Source organism: Aspergillus homomorphus (genome assembly GCF_003184865.1).
Source record: "Aspergillus homomorphus CBS 101889 unplaced genomic scaffold BO97scaffold_19, whole genome shotgun sequence".
NCBI lineage: Eukaryota > Fungi > Ascomycota > Eurotiomycetes > Eurotiales > Aspergillaceae > Aspergillus > Aspergillus homomorphus.
This window is the reverse complement of record NW_020291905.1, coordinates 381,754-406,090: the sequence shown is the minus strand read 5'-3', so window position 1 is coordinate 406,090 and position 24,337 is coordinate 381,754. Positions and strand designations below refer to the sequence as shown.

The following is a 24,337-nucleotide window of genomic DNA, read 5'->3' as shown; positions in this document are numbered from 1 at the left end:
GATAGCTACTGCTGCTGCTGCTGCTGCTCGGTAGCTTCGTTAAATAGAATTAATGGGTGTATGTGCAGCGGTTGCGGGATGTGCGGAGAGTAGGAGAGTAGATAATTATGGAAGCATGCTGGGCAGAGAGTCACTTCTTCTCTAATGAACCAGTAGAAGCCCATTGGCGATCATCGTCATCCCCCGAAGGTTCTCCCTCGAATTCATCGATGATGAATGGGATCGACCATGCCGTCACACCACGTGACCAGATCAATCGCTGAGTCAGCTTGTTGACCGCTAGGTGGTCTCGGGCGGGCAGCAGCCAATCAGCAGCGCCCGAGAGCAACGCGACCCAACGGCCGGAAGAACCACGCCGGTGGGCAGTGTTGGGTTGACAGCGCATGTAAAGACCACAACAAATCGAGTCGACCGATCAACCCGGGTCTTGGGCAATCTTTGACCATAATTCAGCATCAATCAATACTCTTTCCCCAGGGTTAGTCGTTCCTACCTCGCGCCCGCCCGATCCCTTTATCTCCTTCTCCCCTTTCCCTCCTTCTCCTTCCCTTCCCTCCTTTCCCCCCACAAACTTGTATTTTCCACCTTCCCTACTTGTGGTGTGGCCCATTTAGGTGCTGACTCTCGAACCCCTGAAACGTCCTTACAGATCGTCGTCCTTGGGTATTTTAATTTTTCCCTCTGTCCACATTCCACACCCACCACCCTTATCCTTCCTCCCGCCATCTGAAACCCATCAATCCAACTCGACAAGATGAGAGAAGTTATTAGTTTGAACGGTATGTACCCTCTCTTGTCAATTCACCCCCGCCCTCTCACCCAACTGAGGGATCTACCTGGCGTGTTTGACTAATGTTTTGGTTTCTCCCCTCACAGTCGGTCAGGCTGGTTGCCAGATCGCCAACTCCTGCTGGGAGGTATGCTACACTTTGGAAGAGATTGACCCCTCTTCTTCCCTTGACTATTCGATCTTGATGGAAATTCCCATCGACGAGACACATAATGGTTCTTCCGAAGGCGAAAAAGGACAGCTGGACTGACTGTATTGACCATCTAGTTGTACTGCCTTGAGCACGGTATCCAGGTACGTGAAGATAAGCCCAAAACACGTCGAATTCGATCAGATTTCGCGTAATCCTGGACTCTTGGACAAGAACTTCCACTAACAAGCTGTTTTCCTTGCTACTAGGCCGATGGTTACCTGACCGAGGAGCGCAAGCAGGCTGAGCCCGACCACGGCTTCAGCACTTTCTTCTCCGAGACTGGTACGCTTCTCTCCTAATCACCAGCAATCTGCCATCGTGCTCACTAACAGCTCGTGCCACTCAGGCCAGGGCAAGTATGTTCCTCGCACCATCTACGCCGATCTGGAGCCCAATGTCATCGATGAGGTCCGCACCGGTACCTACCGCAGTCTCTTCCACCCCGAGAACATGATCACCGGCAAGGAGGATGCTTCCAACAACTACGCCCGTGGTCACTACACCGTCGGTAAGGAGATGATCGACCAGGTTCTCGACAAGGTCCGCCGCGTGGCCGACAACTGTGCCGGTCTCCAGGGTTTCCTGGTCTTCCACTCCTTCGGTGGTGGTACCGGTTCCGGTTTCGGTGCTCTCCTCATGGAGCGTCTCTCCGTTGACTACGGCAAGAAGTCCAAGCTCGAGTTTTGCGTGTACCCTGCTCCCCAGAACGCCACCTCGGTTGTTGAGCCTTACAACTCGATCTTGACCACCCACACTACCCTTGAGCACTCCGACTGCAGCTTCATGGTTGACAACGAGGCTATTTACGATATCTGCCGCCGTAACCTCGGCATTGAGCGCCCCAGCTACGAGAACCTCAACCGCCTGATCGCCCAGGTTGTCTCCTCCATCACCGCTTCTCTGCGTTTCGATGGTTCCCTCAACGTCGACCTGAACGAGTTCCAGACCAACCTGGTCCCCTACCCTCGTATCCACTTCCCTCTTGTCGCCTACGCCCCTGTCATCTCTGCTGACAAGGCTTCCCACGAGTCCAACTCGGTCAACGAGATCACCATGTCTTGCTTCGAGCCCAACAACCAGATGGTCAAGTGTGACCCCCGCAACGGCAAGTACATGGCCACCTGCTTGCTCTACCGTGGTGATGTTGTGCCCAAGGAGACCCACGCCGCTGTTGCCACCCTCAAGACCAAGCGCACCATCCAGTTCGTCGACTGGTGCCCTACTGGTTTCAAGATCGGTATCTGCTACCAGCCTCCCCAGCAGGTTCCCAACGGCGACCTCGCTCCTCTCAAGCGCGCTGTGTAAGTTGCCACCTGGTGTTTATTTGAAAAAAAAAAAAACCGAACATCTGCTAATTGTACCTCTTAGCTGCATGCTGTCCAACACCACCGCTATCTCCGAGGCCTGGTCCGCTCTCGACCACAAGTTCGACCTCATGTACTCCAAGCGTGCCTTCGTCCACTGGTATGTTGGTGAGGGTATGGAGGAGGGTGAATTCTCCGAGGCCCGTGAGGACCTGGCTGCCCTCGAGCGTGACTACGAGGAGGTTGCCAGCGACTCTCTGGAGGAGGAGGTTGAGGCCGAGTACTAAGTCTGACGACAATTTCCTCGGCCGGAGCCCCGAGGATGGTCCGACGGGGCAGTCTGCTTGGATGCCGGGGCTGGCCCTGATTGTTTCCGTGGTGATCTGTTGGGGACAGACGTTGGCCCGAAGAAGAAGACCCGACGAGCGGCGGGACTCTGGCTGTGCGTACAGATACAATAGGAGAGACGAGATTGGCTTAGTACAGACTATGTTTTCTTTTGTCTGATATATTTTTAATATCCCTGAAGCAGCGATGAAATTTACCCGCTCGTTCCCGTGCAAGAAGCCAGAGAGTTTGTAATATAACATTTGCCTTGTTATAAATCAAAGATCCATGTTGCGAGTTCCATTCATGAGCTTGTCTGTGTCCCTGAAAGGTAGGCATTGAGGAGGGAACAATGTGGTTTTATCCCAGCACCACTCCGTGGAACTATGCCTAGAAGCCACCATGGTTCAGACCTTTATAGTCAGTACTCTCCTCGCCAGCATGGAGCATGAAGCTATCGGTTAGATCCGTACAGAGGGAAAGTCTTCTATGTTGACCGAGAGAGATTGCCATACCGTGGTCGGAGTTGACTAGGAGTAACGCTACACTGACGTCGGGCCAGGCTGCCGATTGACCGCCCGGCTGCACGGGCCAACAACCCAACAACTGGCGGGCGGCAATGCCTCCCTGCCTCTCTCCTCCCCCTCTCTTTTGCCTGCCTGTCAGCTTCCCAGGCACTCCCTGAGTAACTAAGAGTAACCACTACTAAGTACTTTAGTAGTACTACGTAGTAGAAAGTATTACGCAGCTTGCGACAACCTCCCTCTTTCCTCCTCCTTCCACATCTCCCCCTCCCACTGCCTTCTTTCCCCTCTTTATCTCATTCTTGCCAACAGTCTCATTATCTCCCCTGTGTTGTAATCTGGAGTATCGCCATCGCTATTCCCCCCTTTTAGCTAAAGCTCCTACCGCCTTGGCCATCCAGGCCCCGTCGGTAGTCTCTCTCCCAGCTAACTTGACCACACCTTGATCAACCTGTCTTCCATTTTTTGTGCCAACCATCCCCCCCTCCATCATTTCCCCTCTCCCCTATTTCGGCGCATAGTGTCGGAATTTCTCAGAAAGGAGGCTTGCTCCTCCCGAGCTATTAATCATGGTTGACAATGGTAAGTTGCTTCCTCCTGTCAAATGACTATCCAACTCCCTTCCCGGAAGCTCTCAGGAGACGACGGCCCAACCCGGTCGGCATGTCCCTGATGTTGCAGCGGAAACTGACCGGTCACCAGCAGCACGGCACCCCAATCTCAATCTGACCCCCGAAGAAAAGCGTGTCTTCTACCAGCTCTTCCAGGCCGCTGATACCACCAACCTGGGCGTCATCACCGGCGAGGTGGCCGTGCCTTTCTTCGAAAAGACCCAATTGGCCCCGGAAACCCTCGGCTTGGTATGTCGATGCCTACGTCCCGCCTATCGCCCGCCGTGCCCATCTTTCTCGCTCGCTAATGCAGATACCCTTTCAAACTACAGATATGGCAGATCGCGGATAGGGAGAACAGGGGTTTATTGACCCCCTCTGGGTTTGGAGTCGTGCTGCGCTTGATCGGACACGCTCAGGCGGGTCGCGCACCGACAGAGGAGTTGGCTTACCAGCGTGAGTGGCCGCAGGGGCTCTGCGGACCCCTTTCTGACCTATCTGGGAGGTAATCAGCAAGTACTGACAGCTGTCGCACTCTGTCTTCTAGCTGGCCCGCTGCCGCAATTTGATGGCATTTCCGTTGATGCCGCTCCTGCTCCGCCAGCTCCGCGCGAGGCAGGCACCACCAGCCCGACGCCCGCGGCGGGTGGTCCTATTCGTGTACCTCCTTTGAACCCAGAAGATGTCAATAAATTCCTATCGTTGTTCGAAAAATCAGATGTCGCCAAGACCGGCGTTCTCTCAGGTACGCATGTTCTCCTTTCCCGTCAGGGCATGGTGGACTTTGGACAGGCTTGGCTCACGCTTCGGCGCAATATATAGGAGAAACGGCTAAGCAAATCTTTGAGCGTGCGCGGTTGCCGAACGAAATCCTCGGTCGCATTTGGATGTTGGCAGATAGGAGACAACAGGGCGCTCTTGATGCGACGGAGTTCGTTATCGCGATGCACCTTCTCACCTCGTACAAATCAGGCGCCATGCGGGGTATCCCGCAAACCTTGCCTCCGGGTTTGTATGACGCAGCTTCTCGAAGGGGTTCGATCCGCTCATCGGTGGGCTCACGTCAGGGGTTGGACGTTCCTCCTGTTCCTGCTATACCCAAACAATTCACAGGACCCCAGCGGACTCAAAGCCCAATTAATCGGCCCTTTGGGTCGCCTCTGGCGGCTCAATCTACTGGCGGGGATTGGCTGATTTCGCCTCAAGAAAAGGCCATGTTTGACAATATCTTTGCGACTGTCGACACCGCCAAGGTAGGATCCGTGAGTGGTGATCAGGCTGTCGCATTCTTCATGGGGGCACAATTGCCAGAGGAGACCCTTGCCCAGATCTGGGATCTGGCAGATATTGATGCCGATGGACGGTTGACGAAGGACGAATTCGCTGTGGCCATGTATCTGGTTCGACAACAGCGAACTGGCAAGGTTCCCGTGCCGCAGACCTTGCCTCCGGCTTTGATTCCTCCCAGCATGCGTCGCCCCGGTTCTGCCCATATCGCTCCACCAGTTGCTACGCCCGCACCCGCACCTGCTCCAGCTCCCGCCCCTGTTCCCAAGTCGGCGGCGGATGACTTGTTTGGTCTGGACGCCTTCACGGCACCTCCACCGCCTATTGCTCCTTCTCAGGTGCCGCAGTCGACGGGCGGTTCAAATGCAGCTTTCCAGACTCCTGGATCTCCCGGGTCCCGAACCTCCCCACCAACTGCCTCATCGACGTTCAAGCCGTTTGTGCCCACATCCACGTTCGGTCAAAGCTTGCAACCGCAGATGACTGGAGCTTCCACCGGAGCACCACCACCGATCCGGTCACCACCACCCCCAGCCGATGATCTATTGGGCGACAATGATCCCGAGGAGTCTAAGAAGCTGACTCAAGAGACTACAGAGCTAGCAAACCTGTCCAACCAGATTGGCTCGCTGGCCAATGAGATGCAGAATGTTCAGTCGAAGCGAACCTCAGCGGAGCGTGATTTGTCCCAAACCTCCCAGCAGAAGCGTGATTTCGAGACTCGCCTCTCTCAGGCTAGGACAATGTATGAGCAAGAGGTCAAGAACTTTAAAGCCCTCGAGGAGCGCTTAAATGCTTCGAGAGCCGAAACAAACAAACTGCAACAGGAGTATGCGCTTCTCGAGGGAAGCCGGCAGGATCTGCAGAACCAATACAATCAGGTATCGGCCGCTCTGGCTGCTGACCAGCAAGAGAATGCGAACCTGAAGGAGAAAATCCGTGAAGCTAACGCCGCGGTTGCCCAGCTCAAGCCTGCCCTAGAGAAGGCACGCTCAAGTGCGCGCCAGCAGAAGGGTCTTGTAGCGATCAACAAGAAGCAGCTTGCAACTGTGGAAGGCGAGCGAGATAAGATTCAAGAGGAATTCGATACCCTCTCACAGGAGCAATCGAGACAACCCGAGGGAAATGCTGCCGGCCCGAGTGAGGCTGCTGCTGTCACTAGCCCCGCCGAATCGACGACCAGTCAGAACACCAACCCATTCTTCAAACGCACGGCCACTGGCTCCAGCGACAACAATGCACTATCGCCTCAGATCTCCAACGACCAGCAACGCGCATTCGACAGTCTCTTTGGCACCTCCTTTGTAGCTCCTGCTACAGCGGCAACCCCCCCGCCGCCCGTGTCTTTCCGGGCTGAGTCGCAGCCGACCTCGGGCATCCCCACTCCCTCAGTGTCTCCGCCCCCCTCTGTTGGTGCTGCTGCGTTTGAGCCACCTGCGCCTTCTCAATCGCGTCAACTCACACCAAATGTACTGCCATTCGGCGAGGATCACTCAGTCACCTCTTCAACCAGGGTTTCACCACCGGGTAGCAGGTTTGGTGGTCCGGACACAGCCAGTGAAGCAGAAGGTCCCACGCCCACCGAGCCCGCAAAGGCCGCAGCTTCGCCATTTGACGAGTTTGAGGAGTCGAAAGAACGCTTCCCTGACGTGCCCGAGGTCGCTGATCATACTCCAGTAAGCGCCGATTCGGCCACCCCTGCGGAGAACGCTGCGGAGAACGCTGCGGAGAAGAAGGATCTTAGTTTCGATGAGCTGTTCGGTGGACCAGCACACAAACGGTCCCAGTCCCAGAAGGAGAATGACTTTGAGGAGGCTTTCGCTGCTATGAAGCATGGTTCTGGGCCGAGTAAGACCAATGGAGCATCTCCTATTCCTCAATCGGAATTCCCGCCAATCCGTGAACTCGATGATGGGGACGAAAGCTCAGACAGCGAGGCACCGATGGGCTTTGAGGACGATTTTGCCCCCGCTTTCCCCCCTCAGAGCCAGGTAGGAGGAGCACCCAAGCCCGATGCCCTCGGACCATCTCAGCCGGCGGCTTTCCCTCCATCGGGCGCTGCCACTACCCCCAGCGAGCCTCCTGCCCCGGAGGCTCAGCACAGCCCCCCTAAATATGAGGAGACCGTAGGAAAGCAAGAACCGGGAAGTGTTCCTCCTGAGTTTAACGGACTGCTGCCGAGTCGCGAGGACCCGACAACTGCTGCCGATGCACCGCACTCAGTGGAGGCAAGCACGGGGGCCCCGATCATTGGTGGAGAGCCCCAGCGGGATGACCATGAGGAACCCGAGGCCGCTGCCCCTCAGGAAACTAAGACTAATGCTCCTGATTTTGAGGCTGCGTTTGCGGGATTGAACTTGGCACCAGCTAAAGAGGCAGAGGACGAAGATGACGATTTCGAGACTGTCGAAAATAAGGATAACATGGACTTCGATTTCTCCTTCGATAACCCGGCTCAGAAGACGTCACCGAACGCCGCCGCCTCTTCTTCAGACTTCTTTGATTTCAACAAGCACGCCGCTGCCTCGTCTCCTGGCTTTGCCGCGACTGCCCCTGACACGAATGCTCAACCGCAGACGCACAATTGGGAAGAGCTGTTCGCGCCTCTAGAAAACGCCAATGCACCAATGAGTGGAGCCAATGGTTCCAACAATGCGGCTGATAAGTCACCGGGCTGGGCTCTTCAAACGGGGACCGAGGATGACCAGATCCTACAACGCCTGACCAACATGGGCTTCCCCCGCGAAGAGTCTCTGGCTGCTCTTGAAAAATTTGACTACAATATTGACAAGGTACGTCATTGCGCATCTCAAATCAGCTTCTACCAACCGTACTAATCAACCCTCTTTCTTCCATTACAGGCAGTCGACCACCTGACCTCCAAAGCCTAGCCCTCACCCCAACTTGACACCCTAAACGGATTCCTTACAGTGCACATAGTCTCTTGTCGTTAGCCGCCCATTCGCTCCACATGTAAATTTCCTTACTTCTTCTCCATCACGTCGACATAATCTTTCTACTTTTCCCGTCCTTCCCTTCATTGTTCATGTCTCCACGTCCGTGCCCCTCTCATCTTGCACCGTGCACTTGCTGCAATGTATCTGTATATCGTCTTTCTTTCCGGTGGCATCTTCCTCTCTCATACCTACCTGTTCTTCATGACCCGCTCTATCACCTATCTTTGTTATCACCGCCGCCGTGTAATCTAGGAATACCTATTTGTTCTTCGATGTCAACACCAAGTACATGACGGCCTAATGTGCAGCATAGCAGAGTACAAAATGGAAAGGATAGGGAAGGATTATGCTAAGTGATTACGCGGGAGTCCCATTGGTCAGTTCGGGCCAGGATCGTGAGTATCGTGGTATAATGCATCATGATTCTGCCTATCAAGTAAAATACTTCATGTCTCTACTTCACAGGTGAGGCTAAGCGAAGGAACGTATTTTGCCGGAGACATAAACATGTAAAACACACAGCATGAGAGTCATTTGCTAATCATATCCCACAAGCTCGAAAACGTTCCAATGTTCCCCATGGCATACCGATTTCGACAGCGAACCGTAGGTGTGGCCCGCCGATGATCACATACCACGGGTAGCCTGTCCATTCTCCATGCTAGTCAACGAGCTCTTTTCATGCTGAGAAGACACGCGTTGAAGCACAACCACTGTTCCAGTTAGCTCTGTCAGGGAGAATATCGGGGATGACATGTGCGCATACAAAAGTCTTCCAGAGAACGCTGTTTGTCTACACCTTTGGGGCTCTTGCCGTGCATGATGTTGTCGAAGCTTGCCGAGCGTTGGAGCAGGTAATATAGCCCTCCCATGATGCAGAACATGCCAAAGGAGAAAATCCAGATTCGAATGATAGTCGGGGCCGAGGTTTGCCCACCGACAAACCAGCCGAATGCACAGAAGCACGTAGCGACGGTGTCTACCGCTGCAATGGCACCAATCAATTTCCAGGAAGGCCACCCTGAAGACCAAAAAGCCCCATTGGCGCGCGTGATGAAGATCAGCCAGTTCTCGGTCAGTGAGATCTCTAGGAACAGGACCTCGTCTCGTTTTCCATAGTTCTGCATGATCCCTCCACTCTCGCCTGACGCTAAGATAGTGGTGAGGGTGATCCAGGTGCCAATGGCAAGGACAATTCCAAGCAGAACGGACATTCCCCATAGCTTCGGAAGATTCCATTTCACCGGTGTGCTGGAGAATGGAGCCTTGTCATAGGCGATGGCCAACGTTGCAATGTCGGCGAAGATAGCGATGAACACCACCAGTTGTAAGTTCAGGCTCTCGTTGCGGATGGCGATCCAAAGCCCGAGGAAGATCTCGAGGTGCAACGACAGAGCGATGCGATAAACAACGTATGCGTACATGCGGTGAAAAATCTGGCGCGAGGTTTTCACAGCGTCAATAATAGCAGATAAGCCTGGAGCTAGAAACACAATGTCAGCAGCAGATCGAGCGGCATCTGAGGATCCTTCAACTGCGATCCCTGTGTCAGCTTTCTTCAAAGATGGAGCATCGTTGACGCCGTCACCGGTCATGGCAACCAGGTATCCACGTTGCTGCAGGATATCCACAACATTATACTTGTGCTCAGGGAACACTTCTGCGAAACCATCGGCGGCTTCAACAAAATCATAAACCTCGGAGCCAGGCATCGTCCCTCCTCCACCAAGACCAAGACGCTCGGCATTGTACACATTTGTGCCCAGTCCAAGCTGCCGTGAGGTCTCTCGAGCGATCCCTACGGCATCTCCTGTGAGCATTTTAATGGAGAGCCCCAAGGTCTGAGCCTCGCTTATTGTCTTCGCAGTATCGTGTCTTGGAGGATCTGAGCACGGCATGATACCCAGAATCTCCCATTCGCCATCGCCGCATTTCCGAGCCACCCCAAGTGAGCGAAAGCCTCGCGTTGCAAACTCTGCCACCTTGTTCTTGTATGCGTTCTCAATATCTTCGGGGATTTCGTGGTCCTGCTGGACGGTCTTCAACACAAATAGAGGGGACCCTTTCACGCACGTTATGCGCTCACCTCCAGAGGACTGTACCACTGCTTTCACTTTCTTCGAGACTGGATCGAACGGTGAGAACTCGACCACCTTGTACTGTGTGAGCTTTGCCTTTGCATCCGGGTAGAGAGACAACGCTCGGAAAAATGCCCTGTCTATTGCATCCATACCCTTCTTCTTCCTAGACGCGGCTAGGCACGCTGTCAGCATGAGATCGTCGGCGGCCACACCCGGCACAGTGAAAGGATCTGTTAGAGAAAGCTTGTTCTTGGTCAAGGTTCCGGTTTTGTCTGAGCACAGGATCTCAACACCGGCGAGAGATTCGATTGCTGACAGCTTTTGGACTATCGCTTTTTTCTTTGCCAGGTACGCTGCTCCGACTGCCATTGTGGTGGTGACAACCGCGGGAAGGCCGACTGGGACTCCAATCATCGTGACGGCAAGTGTGAATTCAAGAATAGTGGTAGTGTTATTTGAACGATAGAAGGATGAAACCCAGACTATAATCAGAGTGACAACGACGAGAACAAGCAAGACGGTGCTGATGCCTTGAAGAACTTCGGTGAAATGGCCCGTCCCGGAGGTAGAGGCATTCACCAAGGCTGCAGCATGCCCAACAGAGGTCGAATCGCCGGTAGCCGTGATGAGGATTCTCGCATGACCGCGCTTCACGGTCGAGGATGCGTAACATGTATCTCCCTTGTGCTTATCAACAGCAAGAGACTCCCCAGTAATCGATGACTGATCGACTTGTATAGCAGAGTTCGTCATAATGCGACCGTCGGCCGGGACAATTGTACCCTTCTGTTCGTTAGCCAATGAACGTTGGAAGAGCATGAGACAGGTATACCTCATCTATCTTCACAATGTCCCCCGGGACCAGTTGGGAGGCGTCGAGCTCTGAGATCACACCATCGCGCAAAACAGCAGCCTTCAGTGCCAACGTCTTCTTCAGCTCCTTGACGATAGAGCCCGCCTGGTACTCCTGTATATATCCCACCGAGGCATTCAGCAAAAGTAGACCACAGATCACACCTAGATCCACCCAGTCCTGAAGATAAGCAGCTAGTATTGCGGCTGCCTACAAGCCGATAGACAGTCAGTACCTTGTGCCTGGGACGCTTGAACGAGCCGCACTTACCTCCATCACGAACTGGACGGGACCAACGAAGAACCATAAAAATTTGAGGAAGAGATTCTCCTTCCCTTCCTTCATCTCATTGAAGCCAAACTTCCTTCGACGTGCAATCACTTCGGTTGCACTGAGGCCCGTGTTTGAGTCAGTGTGAAGCAATTCGTCCGACACCCGTTCTCGACCAAGGGTGTGGTTTGATTCTAGAGTGTTGAGATCGACAAAACCGTCGTCAGACTTCAGCTCTTCGATGAGTGTATCAATGTCCTTTTCTTCTTCCTCCTCGTCATTTTCGATGAATTCCTGGCTTGTTGCCTTCGACTGCGATTTTTCCTCAACAAGGTTATCCTTGACCTCGAGCTCGCTCTTTTCAGTGACAGGGGCTGTGCCCTCAAGAGCGACTGCTGCTGGGCACATTCTTGACAGGGCAAAGTAAGGTAGAAATGATCTTTAAGCTTATACTTTCAATCGTATGCACGATAAAATTTTCGGACACAAGCCATGCCCGAGTCAGAGGAGATAGAAAGCATGGCAGCATGTTTTCGATGGCAAGCTCTGAAAGTATGAAAGAGCACAAGATACAAAGGGGGAAAGAGTGACACTCATCATGGATCCATTATTCGGGATGGATTGTATACTGTCGCGCCCGCCAATGAGGGAAGGGCAGAGATGACATAATCCGGGATGCCGAACGTCATTGTCCATTTTAAACGCTTTGATGGGGAAATCCACGCCATTGTCGCATTCCAGCCAATATCTTCTTCATCTCTTCCCTGCTGCCTGCTTCCTTCAACTTGGTAATAATCGCAACTGGTTAGCTCTATGCGATTACACGCTCATATGCTACATGACGCGGAGTTAGCTACGTGAAGCCGACCAGTAGTTCTCCTCAAATATTATTCCTTCGATCCAAGCAGCCTAACTAGGACTTGGGTTGGGTGAGCACGCGGCACATGACGCCGCGGCGATCATAGCAGATATACTTACTGTCCTGAAGATACACACCCTTCATGCTCCAGATCACATCTCTACATCCCCTTACTTCCCTCATCTGAATCCTCTCTGTCCAGCAGTCATGGCGAGAGAAATTCCCGGATTCTACTATGGTACATGATGCTGTCAAATGTATCCTTCCTACAAATCTGTTGACCATGCCTTCTAGACCCGGAGAAGAATAAGTATTTCAAGATCCAAGCCAACCATACAGCGGCTCCAGGAGCTCAGTACTCGAAAGACTCGGTCAAGCGCAAACGCGCTGACCACGAGGTTGTGATTAGGGCTCGAAAACCCGCACCGTATTATCGCTAACACTGTGACTAGGAACGTCGACGAAAAGTCCAGCAAATCAAGAGGGAGGCGAAAGAGAAAATCAAGAGAGCGAACCTCTTATCGCATCCCCTCCTTGATGTACAGAGGGAACTGGGAATCTCGCGTTTACCCACTACCGTTCGACAGGAACAGGGTGCGTGTGCCTACACCAGCCAGCTCCGCAGAAATCGGCTTCATCAGTTTGAGGCCTGGCCAGACGAGTATAGCATCAAGCATGTGCTGCGCAACAAGCGCTCGGGGATCTTGATTGCTAGTAAGTCTATTCCGATGGAAGCTGTGAACCCATACTGCAGTGAGGACACCACTAACAGTCACACAGGTGGTCATCGCGGTGGTGAATCGTCGGTGTCGTAAGCGCCTTCTCCGGTCCTTTGAGGTCGTGTATCCGGCAAGCTGACAGCCGGTCAAGGGTGTGCTTCCCGGATTGCGACCAGAACAAATGGACTTACACTCGGACAATGGAACGTGTTCTGTTCAAGGAACCGTATAGGGTAAACATTTTTAGCCAAGGCCTCTTCTGACTGCGCGTCAAGACAATCGCTAATATGGGACATCTTATAGCTTTCGTCGATCTCATTGAGTCACACAGGATACCTGCTGTAAGAACGCGTCTCGTCCGCCCCTGCATTCTGCCAGGAGATTGACCAGACCAGTTCGACGATGGACAGCGGCCCCGAGGGCGACTCATTTCTGGCACCCCGGATGTTGCCAGACCCCGATGAAGACGGAGATTACAGATGGCCGCCATCCTGTATGTGGTCCTTCATCGTTTGGAAGAGAGGACTATATGACTGATACGATCCCAAAATAGTCCTACAACCAATCCGCATCCGTACCGCATCATCGTTATGGTGTTCCTCCGCTTGCCCGGTGGGCAACACGCCACTGTTTGCCGTCGGGGCATCAGACGGCCTGTATACATTAGAAGGATACGGGGCGTACTGGGCGCTCTCCAAAAAGCCATTCTCTGACGACACGAACGCGGGCAAGCCAATCCTGCAACGACGCAGTGGTACTTCTCATGCGCTCGTCACTAGCGTCGAATGGCTATCATCGGACGTGATCGCGGCCGGTCTCAAGGACTCATCTGTGTTTCTCCATGACCTCCGGAGCGGAGGGACCGCGACACGACTGCAACATCCACATGCCGTCACGAAGATACGCAGAGTGGACCCCTATCGAATGGTCGTGGCGGGAATGAACTCCGTAAGTATCGAAGAAAAAATATCTCGTCGAGTGGAAGCTGACCTGACGCAAAGCTTGAAATGTACGATATCCGCTTCCCACCCAACGGCCTCCAGCGCAAGCCACAGCCAAACAGCAAGAAACACACATCCACGAGACCCTACCTCACCTTCCAAGACTTCAAACCTCAAGTCATACCAGACTTCGACATTAGCCTTGAGCTTGGCCTTCTAGCCAGCGGTGAGTGCATCCATGTCATACCCTTGCACAATCACGTACGCGTAAAACATAGACTAATCCTTATGCTCAGCTACTGACGCGGGCAAAATCCAACTCTTCTCTCTGCGCAACGGGGAGCAGATCTCTTCACCATTGTCGAAATACCAGTACACGGACCCCATTGCCTCAGTCTGCTTCGAATCCGGCGATGCGCCCCTACACGGGCCCCAGACACCGAGTTTACTCGTCTGCGCCCAAGCCACGGTAGATGAATGGATTTGGTGAAAGGGGAATAAATTCAATCAAAAGATGAAGCTTGATATGATGTCTTATGCACCGAACGCCTGCCTGTATGATGCCTGGGATATGAGTGTGGAAGGAACGGAAAAAAGAATAACATGAATCAAAAAGAGGAAACTTGGGAAGATCGAACGAACGTCTCTCAAAAGAAAGAAGTCCCCTAATCCAAACCACCCGCCAACCATTCTCCCACCTCCACGCCGACTGTCTTCGCCAACTCCCCGATCCAATCCCCCGATACATTCACACACCACTTTTCCCCCGCATCCGACGTGGTATTCCCACTACTCAACCCGCCAGACCCCAATGCGCCCACACGACCCTCGCGACCCGCCGCAGGCACCACCAACCGTAGCCGCCGCAACGTAGCCAACTCGGCATAGATCGCATCGGACACCGCCGCCATCCGGATCGGGTTGGCGGGCGGGTTGGGGTCAATGGCATGGTAGATGGCGACCAGCCGCTCCAAGGGGAACGGCCGCGCAGTGAGGATGGTCGAAGGGCCGGTGATACCGCCACCGCCGCCGACCGCGGAGGTCGTCGCGGACGAGGTGGCAAACGCCGACTCCAGCGTCGACTTGGTGATCTTCGTCTTGGTGCGCTTGCCCTTTTTCCGGCTTCCCGGTGTCGCCGTCGACGACGCAGCCTCCTCGAGCTGCGCCCGCGAAAGGAGCTTCAGCCGCCGGCGGTGGTGGGCGCGCTTGTTCCGCGCGGACAGCGAGGTCGACGAGAACTTGGAGAAGAAGATCGTATCCAGGCGCTGCGGGGTATGTGAGGCGAGGTAGGCCGACGTCAGGATCAGGGTGGGGAAGTACGGTAGGGAGGGCAGCGGGGAGGGGGCCGACGCGGCAGACAAGGATCTCGGCTTGCTGGAGGAGACGGCTGTCGTCAAGCCACCAGGCTTCGTGGACGTCGCCGCCGCCGCCGCCGCACCCGACACATCCTCCCCATCCTCCTCAGTGACAATATGATGCACCAGCGCCCCCTCACCCTGATGCCGGAAGAGCGCGCGATTCTTGACCAGCAGCCGCGTGAAATCCCACTCCCCCGTGCCCCCCGGCGGGATCTCCCCCGTGGTGATGGGGGCCACGAACCGCGGCCACAGTTTCTCGCAGATGGATCGGAAGCTGGGGATGGAGCTGGCTGTCGGACCGACCAGGGAGTCGTAGATGGCCGACACGAAATGCGGGTAGAGCGTCGAGGCGGCCGCGTCCGACAAGCCGGCGGTGACGGGCGGCGGACCGCCGTGGAGGATGATTGCCGTGGCTTCGTTGCGTGTGTACGGCGGGAAACTGATATGCGGGACGCCGGCGGATTGTAAGAACAGCGGCCGGGGAGTAGTGCTAAGTATGAGGACGACGCATAGCGAGGGGATCTAATACCAACGAATATTCAATTTCGTTAGCCATTTACTTTTTCCTCCCTCCAAAACTTCCGCATGTAGGGATTCCCAGAAATAGCAAGTAGAAACATACCACCTCTCCCAATCTGGCCAGCGCAGGAAGTAGCGTAGGGGGCGCCTCCCTCTGTTTATCGATACCATCAAGAACCAGCACGAACTTGTCGGTGCGCTTGGCCGGCTCGGTCGACGATACGGAAGAAGAAACAGAAGCGAGACATTCGTTCAGCAGCACGGCGAGGGAACTGACGTGCTCGCAGCGTCCCTTGCCGTACTTCTCCCACTCGTCGCGCTTGCCCAGCGCCTCCAACGTGGCCCAGAGGATCTTGGTGAGCAGGTGGCGGCCGGTGATGCACTCGGGGCTGCGGACGAGGGCGTGCGGGATCTCGAGGGCGGCGAGCACATGGCGGACGATGGTGGTCTTGCAGGTGGCGGAGATGCCGTGGACGACGATGCTGGAGGGGCTAGAGATTTGAGCCTGGATGCCATTGCGGATGGGTTCATGTTAGCGACTCATTGACGTATATATACAAGCAGAAGAACGATCGGGACCTTTCACTGAGGTGGAGTATATCGGGGTCCTAGGAACACATGGATGGATGGACGGGGACGTACGCTGAGCAGGCTAGCGAGTTGGCGGCTTTGGAGTTCGCGACAGGGCCATTGCTTGCTGATCGATTGGGCGATCTCCGAAGGAAGACGCATGAGGGATTCAGGACTGCACCCTGGGACGGGCCTGGACTCAGGAGGGGAAGGGGAGGGAGCTGCGTTGAGCTAGTTGGCTGAGACTTGAGATAGAAGAGGCTTAGACAGGCACAGGATTTCGGGGCAGATCGCGCGCTCCGATAAGCTAAAGCAAGCTTTGGGATCTCCGCCCCGAGGAAAAAACGCGGGTAACGCGGAGTCACGTGTCGCATACATCATGGCTCATGCGTTACAATGATGGTTTAGTTACTTCATCCTGGCGATTTACAGTGGCCTAATTTGAATCACAGTCATTAAGAGAACATTTCTTATTGGTAAACTATGGGTACATCTATTGTTCTGTCTCTGATGTTTCAACGGCGCCGGATAGTAGAAATCGGTAGTCATAGACTCCAAAACCCACTTGCAGCAGAAAAACAGGCATTGTCAGAAGACTGGGTCCATCAGGCGGCGAATCGCTGACCGAAGATAACCATCCATCTTTCTCAAAGTAATTCCCAGGTTTAGCAAGACAACTCAAGAAAGACCGACTTTAGAGTCTCGTCTGCAGGCACCTACATAACAGAGTCCAGGTAGACGACAAAAAGCAAAAGATAAGCCAGATGCGAAATAATAGTAAACAAGGCGAAAGCCAATAAGAAAAACTAAGAAGACTGGGGAGTGGATAAAAGCACATGGGGGAATATCGGGGGTAAGAAAGCAATAGGCGTGAGACATCATTCTGTCCCAACCGGAGACTAGAAGCACACTAGCCTGCTGGGGGGGAGGGGGGGGGGGACAGACGGCAAAAGATAGAAGACATGGTTCGAATAATTGTCATCGATGGACGTGGCAAACGTGAGCTCTGTTAGCTTCGAAAAAATACAGGACATGAACTGTGATAAATGCCTTTATCAATGGTTTACATCTTTCCGCCAAGAATGATCCAGATATGCATTGCAACTTGCATAAGATTCGGTCTTGTCGTATGGTATCAGTATCCGAGTCTTCCAACTTGCTGGCGATATTTCAAGGTGGCCGTAATTCGTCAGGATCGTATCATCGTCTCAATAGGAGTACAGTTCAATGAATATGTTATTGGTGTTCCGAAGTGCTACGCTGCAGCTTAATAGTTGGCGAACACTGGATTCTGCGTACTGTGGCTGCCACCAGGCTGCTGCATAGCTGAAGCGAAATGGCTGGGGTTGTCGCCAGCTCCGGCGTGAGTGGCTGTGACGGAGCCAGGAGCGTATGCATAGGTCTGATTTCCGAACTGGGAACCGACATTAGGAACGGGAAAAGGGCTGTGTTGGTACAAGAAAGACTTCTGTGTGGGACTCTGCAAAGGGCCGGGAAGCTGTGCCGAGTTCACCTCGTTGGGCGTGACCTGGCCGCTGGTGGTAGCACTGCCCCTTCCGGAGCCGTCGGAAGCCAACATTTTGCCGGCGATGCGACGTCCATGTGGAGTTTGGCGAATGGATGGCAAGATAGGGCGGATACAGTCAACGATTCGTGTACGTGTATCAGCATCCGCAAAGTCCATTGCTGTCTGCACCACATAATTGGCGAAGGAATCCCGAAGCATCTTCTCGAGTTCCGCACCGGCCAGCATCTCATCGATAAGCTGGCGTCTGACCTGGACATCAGCAGTGCGCAAACACTTCTCAATCACATTCGAGCTGAACTTTTGCTTAGACAGAGCGGGGATGTTTCCACGGAAAGTCTGGCACAGCGGTTCCGTGAAAGAAGGCTCTGCAAGGTCCAAAATATACTGCACGACGTAGTTTCCGAAAGGGTCCTGTACAAGCGCGAAGGCATTGTTTGTGATCTGATGGATAAGGTTTGCCCTCTGGTCGCCGGAGGCGTGATCGATACAACGCTGCAGAACACAGCATCCATGCCGATGGGTCCCAACGACAACGCAATTGGCGCCAACAGCGTCATAGATGAATTGGGCGTCTTCTGCAGAAAGACGATTGAGGCACTTCTGGATAACATGGTTTCCATTAAGGTCTTGAACCAGCTCCACCACCTGATCCTTCAAAGCGTGGATCACTGTCTGAGTCTGCTCTGAAGTTGAAATGAACTCAATCATCTTCTGGAGAGCTCGAGTGCCATGCTGATTTAGAGCAATCTTCACTAGCTGGTGGGCAGCATTGTTGATAAGAGCCGTGCGCTGGTCATCATTGGAATACTCCAGCAGTTTCTGGCACAAATAGTTTCCAAAGGGATCTGTCATATGATGTTAGCACGGGCTTCCTATGAGCTATTGACGGATTACACGAACCTGTCATAAGCTCGACAACATGCACATGGGTCTCGTCAAAAATCATCTGAACATGCTCCGGATTACGCTCTTCTAATTTTCTTTGTAGATACCTACAACCGTGTTGGTCCTTGCAGAGGCCATACAACTCGCCCCGATAATGTTCAAGCGGGAAGTTTGTGAAGCGAGACAGCTGAGCGGTGTCCGTGTCACCACTCCGACGCGTGCCAGACACCTTGACTGGAGCTTCTCCGAGGCGGAAATTTCCATAAGCGGCAGGATAGCCACTAAAGGGAGCCGTCGGGTTGTAGGCCTGAATCTGTGCAGGAGCCATGAAGGGTTGAATACCGTAGCCGTAGAAAGGCTGCTGGAAGGGTGTCAGAGTGGTCGGCGCAGCCATGTTGCTGTTAACGGTGCTGGCTCCAGTGGTGAGCTGCGGGCCGAAGGGGGCTGCACTGGCTTGGAGAGTGATTGGCTGGGATCGAGTGCCCTGAAGTGTGGCTGCCTCGTGTTCAGGTGAGTCCTTGGGTAGGCGATTCGTGGGACTAGTGCCGGGAATCCTTCCCAAACTGGCATTGTGCTGCTGGAATTGCTCAGCATGAGTTCTGGGAGGTGTGATGGCCGGGTTGAAGGCATCGCCTTTGACCGTAGGAAGGTCGTTGGTTGAGTAGGAGGACTGCAGAGAAGTAGGTCGATTTAAAGCTGTGGCGGACAGGCTTTCATTGTTGCCATCAGCGGTATAGAGGATGTTAGCCTCAAGAGAGTGCCTGGCAGTGTGACGCGCAGGGGTGGCTGAGTGAGAATGGATGTCTTCCGCAGAAGCCCCAAGCTGTTCGAGACGAAACATGTTCAGGGCGTTCTGAGGCATACTCTGGTGCGAGGTACGGTGACGGCTATGGGAGTTCCAAGTTTCAGGGTTAGGGGTGCGCGAGTTCGCTAGGTCTAGAGCGTCCGAGTTCGCAGATAGCTGAGTTCTTGGTAAGAAAAGGGTCACAGCACGCCTTTTGGAACAACTTACCAAGCCTGAATCGTCCCGTCGTGAAAGAGTAGGAAATTTGTCGTCTGGGTCTGTCAATTTAAGATAACTCTTGATATCAGGCGTCGGAATTCGGTCGTCGTCCTTCAACGTTGATCGATCGTCTTCGTTGTGAAATAAGTACTTTGCGGCGTTGAAAGACTCAAGGCCTGAAGAGCGTTCGAAGGAAGTTATATTGGGGCGAATTTGGGAGCCTAACCCAGATGACGGCATTGAATATCGGTGAATGCTTGATATTGTTAGTTAATTTCAAGTTCGTAAAGTGTGGGACTGAAAGAGGTCCCATAACATATGAGAGTTGAGTGAATGAAAACAACAGCGACCACTAATTGTGGCTTGAGTAAATTCACAGCAAGGCCACAGTGAATAAATCGTGTTACACAGTGAGATAGTAACGTTCCAAACCATCACACCTCTCCGGTTTTATGGCCTCAGGAGACGAGAGGGAGCAAGGCAGTGCTTATGTGAAGAAGAAAACGAAGTGTAAGACTTACGATGGTCCAGGGCGAAAGGGAGAGGCAGGCTCCTGGCTGAATTCTTCCTTTTCCGAATTTCTTCGAGAACCAGGGACTGAGTGAACAGAAAAGCGGTTTGTGGGAGTCTGAGCAGAGCTATGGCTGACTTGGCTTGGAGGGGTTGTCACTTGAGATGGTGCAAAGACGTTGAAGAAACCAGGAGATGAAGTGACACTGGAGGTTGAGAAGCGAGTTGGACGGGTGAAGCCAGGAAGGCTGCTCTCATGATATTCCGGCGGTGTCGTCGGCTCACTGACCGGTCCCGATAAACCAGCTTTGGCGAGGTCCTTTGCAATTTGATCCATTTCCAGCTTCTCCTTCTCGTGTTGCAGGTCCAAGAGTTTCATGTCTTCTTCGAATCTCCGTCTCTGTTCGCGCATGTATTCGATATGCTGACGTTTCTTCTCAAACTGCAGACAATTAGCAACACTGCACCTATGCGCGCCGAGAACACAAGAATAATATAGCACGCGCCGGGTCTATGACACATGAAAATAGGTAGGTGGTGCGTGGTCTGCCCATATTCTGTGGGGACCCTGGTGCAGAAAAGAACAGCTAGGTGATCATGCATATCACTTTAGAACCTCTCAGGGGGGCTAATAACCAACACACAGCAAAGCCCCTGCTTACAGAGATACGGCACTTTGCGGGATTATCCCCAAGTCATCGTACCCGGACCGCTTGAGCCAGCATGACTGCATCGAAAGAGGACACTAGGTCACGACCAAGATGCTCAGGAAATCAACGAACTCACCGAAGACAGGAGATCAAGAGGATCCGGTGCCTGCGCACCGCCACTAACACCATTTATATAGGTCCACGAAGACGAGACTTTACTAGAATCTGTAGTGAAGCGGCGCTGGAGATTGGCACGCACATCATGGGATGGACGCGAAAATGCCGACACGAAGTTGGAATGGCTCGGTGAAAGCGCATTGTAGCCAGGGAACGTGGATTCGGAAGGAGGGGATCGCGGAGAGGGGAATCGCAGCTCGTCGAGGCGTTCACTAAGTCCGTTTTTGAATGCCATGATAGGCGGGCGGTTTGGGACGAGAATCACTGGACTGGTATCCATTCAGGGGCCAAGGTCAGTCAACGAACAAGCTATGACATGGTAGAGACAGAGGGAAATGCGGGTTTGGAGGGCGTCAATCTCAGCCTGCAATTGCGATGAAAGCAGAGAGGAAAGCCGAGATTATAGCACAGGGGCCAGGGAGTCAGGGAGCAGCGGCTGGTTGGCGGTGTGTTCCGTGAGATAACGGGCTCTGTACGGAGGAGTAAGGGGACGGGGAGGGGCTGAGGGGTGGTTTGGCGGAGCAGATCTCGGAAAAGAACAGCGACTCACACACAATGAACGCCTCGAGAGTTTATTTTTCAGGTACAAAAAGAGACTTTGGTAGCCACTACTTGTGTGGACACGCAAGTAAGGACAGATAAAACTGGGGGTGGTGGAGGGATGGGGCGTTGAGGGCAATTCACACCCCTAAAGATGCGTTCGTGACAATGCGGAGATCTCGGTCAATAGCGGTGGTGGTGAATCACAAGCGTTGGGCGATGGAGTCACTACTGCTTAGGCCCTGCGCTGTCTGTCTTTCTGCCGAAGTGGGGGGTCGAAATCAAGAGCAGCGTAGACCAGCAGGTAGTAACGAAATGAACAAACGAGGGTAGATAGACTGGGAAACGAAAGAGCGCAGAATAAGAATAGTGAAGGAGAATAAGGATAGAGTGTTGTACAAAGGGTGGTCAGGTACACGAGAGGGAGGGAAGTGAAGGATGGCTGACTGACTGACTGACTGAGGTGAAGTTAGTTTAGAGAGGCGGCAAGAGGGGAAGCCAGGCGAGGCGTGGGCGGCGGCTGGAAAAACAAGCGGGGATCGGGAGGTGGCCACTGCTGTAAGTTCTGCGATCGAGTTTCTCTTTTTTCTCCTACAAATCTAGAATAAGAAAAATCATGATCCTGTAAATAAACATACACGATTGATGTACTACAACAGTATATGTACAAAACGCTATGACAGGATCTGTTTTAGTATGTTCCTGTTGTTGTTGTTGTTGTTGTTTCTACCAAATTTCCCCCCTTCTTATCGACATCAGATTTGTCCCCCTCCTCCCCCAATTCGGATTGCATCATCAGCTCCGTGGAGTTCCACCACGACTACCCCCTTCCTCAACCATGACTGTCTATTTGCCCTCGTCTGTACCTTCAAGTACGCAGCATCGTCAAGTGCAATTCCTCAGATCCAGGCAGATTGTACTCCGTATTATCTGACAGATGAAGATAATCCCCCAAAAATACTAGGCCCATCCCTGTTCTGATTGTTAATAATCAATCTAATAACCCCTCCGACAGCTGGTGAGCTGTCGTCTCTCCAACGGATCCCCCCAGGTCGATCATTTGCTTTTTGGACGGATCACGAATGGATCGCTTCTTCGCGATCAGCGATTGGAGCTGGCCAGTGTTAATGGGCATGCTACTGCACGACTTCGTTGGGATGGGGTGGCCAGTGGTCACTGCCCAGGATTTTAGCTAGTAATCCAAAGCAATGCTCCAGAGTCCACCGGGCATTCCCCCTGGTCACTTCTTCTCGCAGGGATCATCATTAGGTTTGCCGCATGGACTAGACGAGGAAGCCTCATCCTAAGCCTTTTGCTTGCTGCCTTTGGAGGGTTCGCTTTCTTTACCAACATGGGGAACAGGTGCTGTCGGTAATTCAACCATCGTGAACGATAATAACCATGATTACCACCCACCTGGTCTTCTCCCTGCTGATGGTGGTGCAAGGGAGGGGGTCCCTGCTGCGTGTGCTGGTCGAGAGCGTGGCCTCTGCAAGTGTTTTTGCATCGAGTGGAGACAAGCCAGTTGATTAAATCAAAGATGTGACGGCGGCGGATCACGCCCTGGCCACCGCACGTACCTGGCCCAGAGCATCAGACCGGATACCCTAGGCTAGTGTAGTATCCTTCCAGTAGCGAGGGAAGTTGGGCTCTTGCGGATTGATGATCTGGTGCAATGTTCTTCTTCTCTTCTGCGATAAACGCCGGGTGGGATTTTCTGGAGCTAATAGCGGCTGGGTGCAAGTCATTATTTTGAGGTCTTATTATTCCTACTATTATTTTTTTTACAGTTAACAGATCTTATTCGGGGCTTCGTCTTGCCAACCATCACTCATTCCCAGATACAATTTCGTTTTGGTCCTTCAGGATTATGTAGTGAGACGGGAAGGACCTTTGATTCAGACCTAATCCGAGGTACTCATACTTATTTTAGAGCATAGGATCTGCGACGTGATTACCACCGATCGTGATCAAGGTTAGCCTGAGATGTCAGTCAGATGTCTTTGCCGACTCCCCTCATGAAAGATACCGCGGACCCAGTAACTTAGATTGACCGGATTGCCACCCGTTCTTTGTCTTGTTGTTCATGATGTTTTGAACCCGTTGCAGTCTCGTTCTCTCGTCTTTCTCCAAAGGAATGTTATGTTAGGTTCTGGCCAGGTACTAATTTTGAACTGGTAGCCTGTACCAGGGTTCATTGCCGGATCACCATGAGTATGATGCCACAGTTGATGGTGCGGTCAGCCTGATTCCATGGATCGAGCAAATCAAACGACCAGACGCGAGAGGGGTGAAAGGGGGGGCAAGGCGCGTGGCGTGTAAGCGTATCATGACTAGGTGGAAGTTGAGGCCGGATTGTCTCATCGCACTGACTGTCCTTCGAGGGCTTAATTTCGCCAGGTCAGGCTGAGTGGCTGTCAGCAGTTGATTGGTGTAGCAGAGGAGAAGCGGTGTACGACTACTCCGCTTCCATCGCTTTCATTGCCCTGTGCTTGACTCCTCTTCTCCTTGAACGGGGGCGTTTTGGCCGCCGCTTGTCATCCATTCTTTGAGACTCTTCATCATCAGTTCGCCTCGAAGTCTGAACCATTCAGGAGACGGGCTGTGACTCATTTAGCGTGTTCGTGGGGTATTCCATTTGCTTCGCGAAGCGCGAATTTGACACCGTGCCAGGTTGTTTTTACGAAAGTGGAATCTAGCACTTGCAGCTTGGACACCCGTTCGCGTACCGTAATTGTTGCCATGAAGATCCGACTCCATATTGATCTTGAATCTGGTCCCGTTTGGTATCGTTTGTTGGGCAGGTACCGTACCATGGTCGCGACATACGGAAGACTACCTAAAGTACCTGAACTGGATCCTGGCATCCTGTCTGGAAAAG

At 53.1% G+C, this 24,337-nt stretch overlaps 6 protein-coding genes across 6 annotated transcripts; 4 read left to right on the top strand and 2 right to left on the bottom strand.

The window, feature by feature from the left end:
* The first annotated feature begins 462 nt into the window (after positions 1–462).
* Positions 463–2,894, top strand: BO97DRAFT_405800 (tubulin alpha chain). The gene is made up of 6 exons (XM_025695276.1): positions 463–779; positions 877–917; positions 1,058–1,084; positions 1,190–1,265; positions 1,330–2,284; positions 2,352–2,894. Exons 1-6 carry the CDS (start codon positions 755–757, stop codon positions 2,572–2,574), a joined length of 1,347 nt encoding a protein of 448 aa, XP_025551241.1. The 5' UTR covers positions 463–754; the 3' UTR covers positions 2,575–2,894.
* A 492-nt stretch (positions 2,895–3,386) lies between these two features.
* On the top strand, positions 3,387–8,381 carry BO97DRAFT_391082 (EF hand domain protein). The gene is made up of 6 exons (XM_025693805.1): positions 3,387–3,720; positions 3,841–3,998; positions 4,082–4,205; positions 4,297–4,494; positions 4,572–7,828; positions 7,898–8,381. The coding sequence occupies exons 1-6, from the start codon at positions 3,708–3,710 to the stop codon at positions 7,925–7,927; spliced, it is 3,780 nt and encodes a 1,259-aa protein (XP_025551240.1). The 5' UTR covers positions 3,387–3,707; the 3' UTR covers positions 7,928–8,381.
* A 48-nt stretch (positions 8,382–8,429) lies between these two features.
* Positions 8,430–11,705, bottom strand: BO97DRAFT_452466 (plasma-membrane proton-efflux P-type ATPase). Its single transcript, XM_025699033.1, has 4 exons — positions 11,198–11,705; positions 10,907–11,137; positions 8,760–10,857; positions 8,430–8,706 (listed from the first exon to the last, which is right to left on the bottom strand). Exons 1-4 carry the CDS (start codon positions 11,603–11,605, stop codon positions 8,621–8,623), a joined length of 2,823 nt encoding a protein of 940 aa, XP_025551239.1. The 5' UTR covers positions 11,606–11,705; the 3' UTR covers positions 8,430–8,620.
* Positions 11,706–11,926: 221 nt separating this feature from the next.
* BO97DRAFT_70450 (uncharacterized protein) lies at positions 11,927–14,438 on the top strand. The gene is made up of 10 exons (XM_025701002.1): positions 11,927–12,294; positions 12,351–12,454; positions 12,509–12,770; positions 12,837–12,867; positions 12,927–13,008; positions 13,079–13,116; positions 13,171–13,268; positions 13,329–13,723; positions 13,777–13,942; positions 14,013–14,438. Exons 1-10 carry the CDS (start codon positions 12,264–12,266, stop codon positions 14,204–14,206), a joined length of 1,401 nt encoding a protein of 466 aa, XP_025551238.1. The 5' UTR covers positions 11,927–12,263; the 3' UTR covers positions 14,207–14,438.
* Positions 14,382–21,151, bottom strand: BO97DRAFT_345782 (putative RNA-binding protein; the record flags this gene model as incomplete). The annotated part of the gene is made up of 8 exons (XM_025691783.1): positions 14,382–15,103; positions 15,155–15,596; positions 15,697–16,098; positions 17,449–18,536; positions 18,592–19,537; positions 19,589–19,835; positions 20,101–20,531; positions 20,876–21,151. The coding sequence occupies 8 exons, from the start codon at positions 21,149–21,151 to the stop codon at positions 14,382–14,384; spliced, it is 4,554 nt and encodes a 1,517-aa protein (XP_025551237.1).
* Positions 21,152–22,030: 879 nt separating this feature from the next.
* On the top strand, positions 22,031–22,541 carry BO97DRAFT_70371 (uncharacterized protein). The gene has a single exon (XM_025701001.1). It carries the CDS (start codon positions 22,102–22,104, stop codon positions 22,435–22,437), a length of 336 nt encoding a protein of 111 aa, XP_025551236.1. The 5' UTR covers positions 22,031–22,101; the 3' UTR covers positions 22,438–22,541.
* Positions 22,542–24,337: the final 1,796 nt, after the last annotated feature.

Coding starts and splice junctions, on each gene's coding strand:
- BO97DRAFT_70450 (XM_025701002.1), top strand. CDS start 12,264: ATGGCGAGAGAAATTCCCGGATTCTACTATG. Junction 12,771..12,836: donor CTCGGGGATCTTGATTGCTA/GTAAGTCTATTC, acceptor ACAGTCACACAG/GTGGTCATCGCGGTGGTGAA. Junction 13,269..13,328: donor TTACAGATGGCCGCCATCCT/GTATGTGGTCCT, acceptor ATCCCAAAATAG/TCCTACAACCAATCCGCATC.
- BO97DRAFT_452466 (XM_025699033.1), bottom strand. CDS start 11,605: ATGTGCCCAGCAGCAGTCGCTCTTGAGGGCACAGCCCCTGTCACTGAA. Junction 11,138..11,197: donor CCGTCCAGTTCGTGATGGAG/GTAAGTGCGGCT, acceptor ATCGGCTTGTAG/GCAGCCGCAATACTAGCTGC. Junction 10,858..10,906: donor ACATTGTGAAGATAGATGAG/GTATACCTGTCT, acceptor AACGAACAGAAG/GGTACAATTGTCCCGGCCGA.
- BO97DRAFT_70371 (XM_025701001.1), top strand. CDS start 22,102: ATGTACTACAACAGTATATGTACAAAACGCTATGACAGGATCTGTTTT.
- BO97DRAFT_405800 (XM_025695276.1), top strand. CDS start 755: ATGAGAGAAGTTATTAGTTTGAACG. Junction 918..1,057: donor TCGCCAACTCCTGCTGGGAG/GTATGCTACACT, acceptor TTGACCATCTAG/TTGTACTGCCTTGAGCACGG. Junction 1,085..1,189: donor GCCTTGAGCACGGTATCCAG/GTACGTGAAGAT, acceptor CCTTGCTACTAG/GCCGATGGTTACCTGACCGA.
- BO97DRAFT_391082 (XM_025693805.1), top strand. Junction 4,495..4,571: donor CAAGACCGGCGTTCTCTCAG/GTACGCATGTTC, acceptor CGCAATATATAG/GAGAAACGGCTAAGCAAATC. Junction 7,829..7,897: donor TTGACTACAATATTGACAAG/GTACGTCATTGC, acceptor CTTCCATTACAG/GCAGTCGACCACCTGACCTC.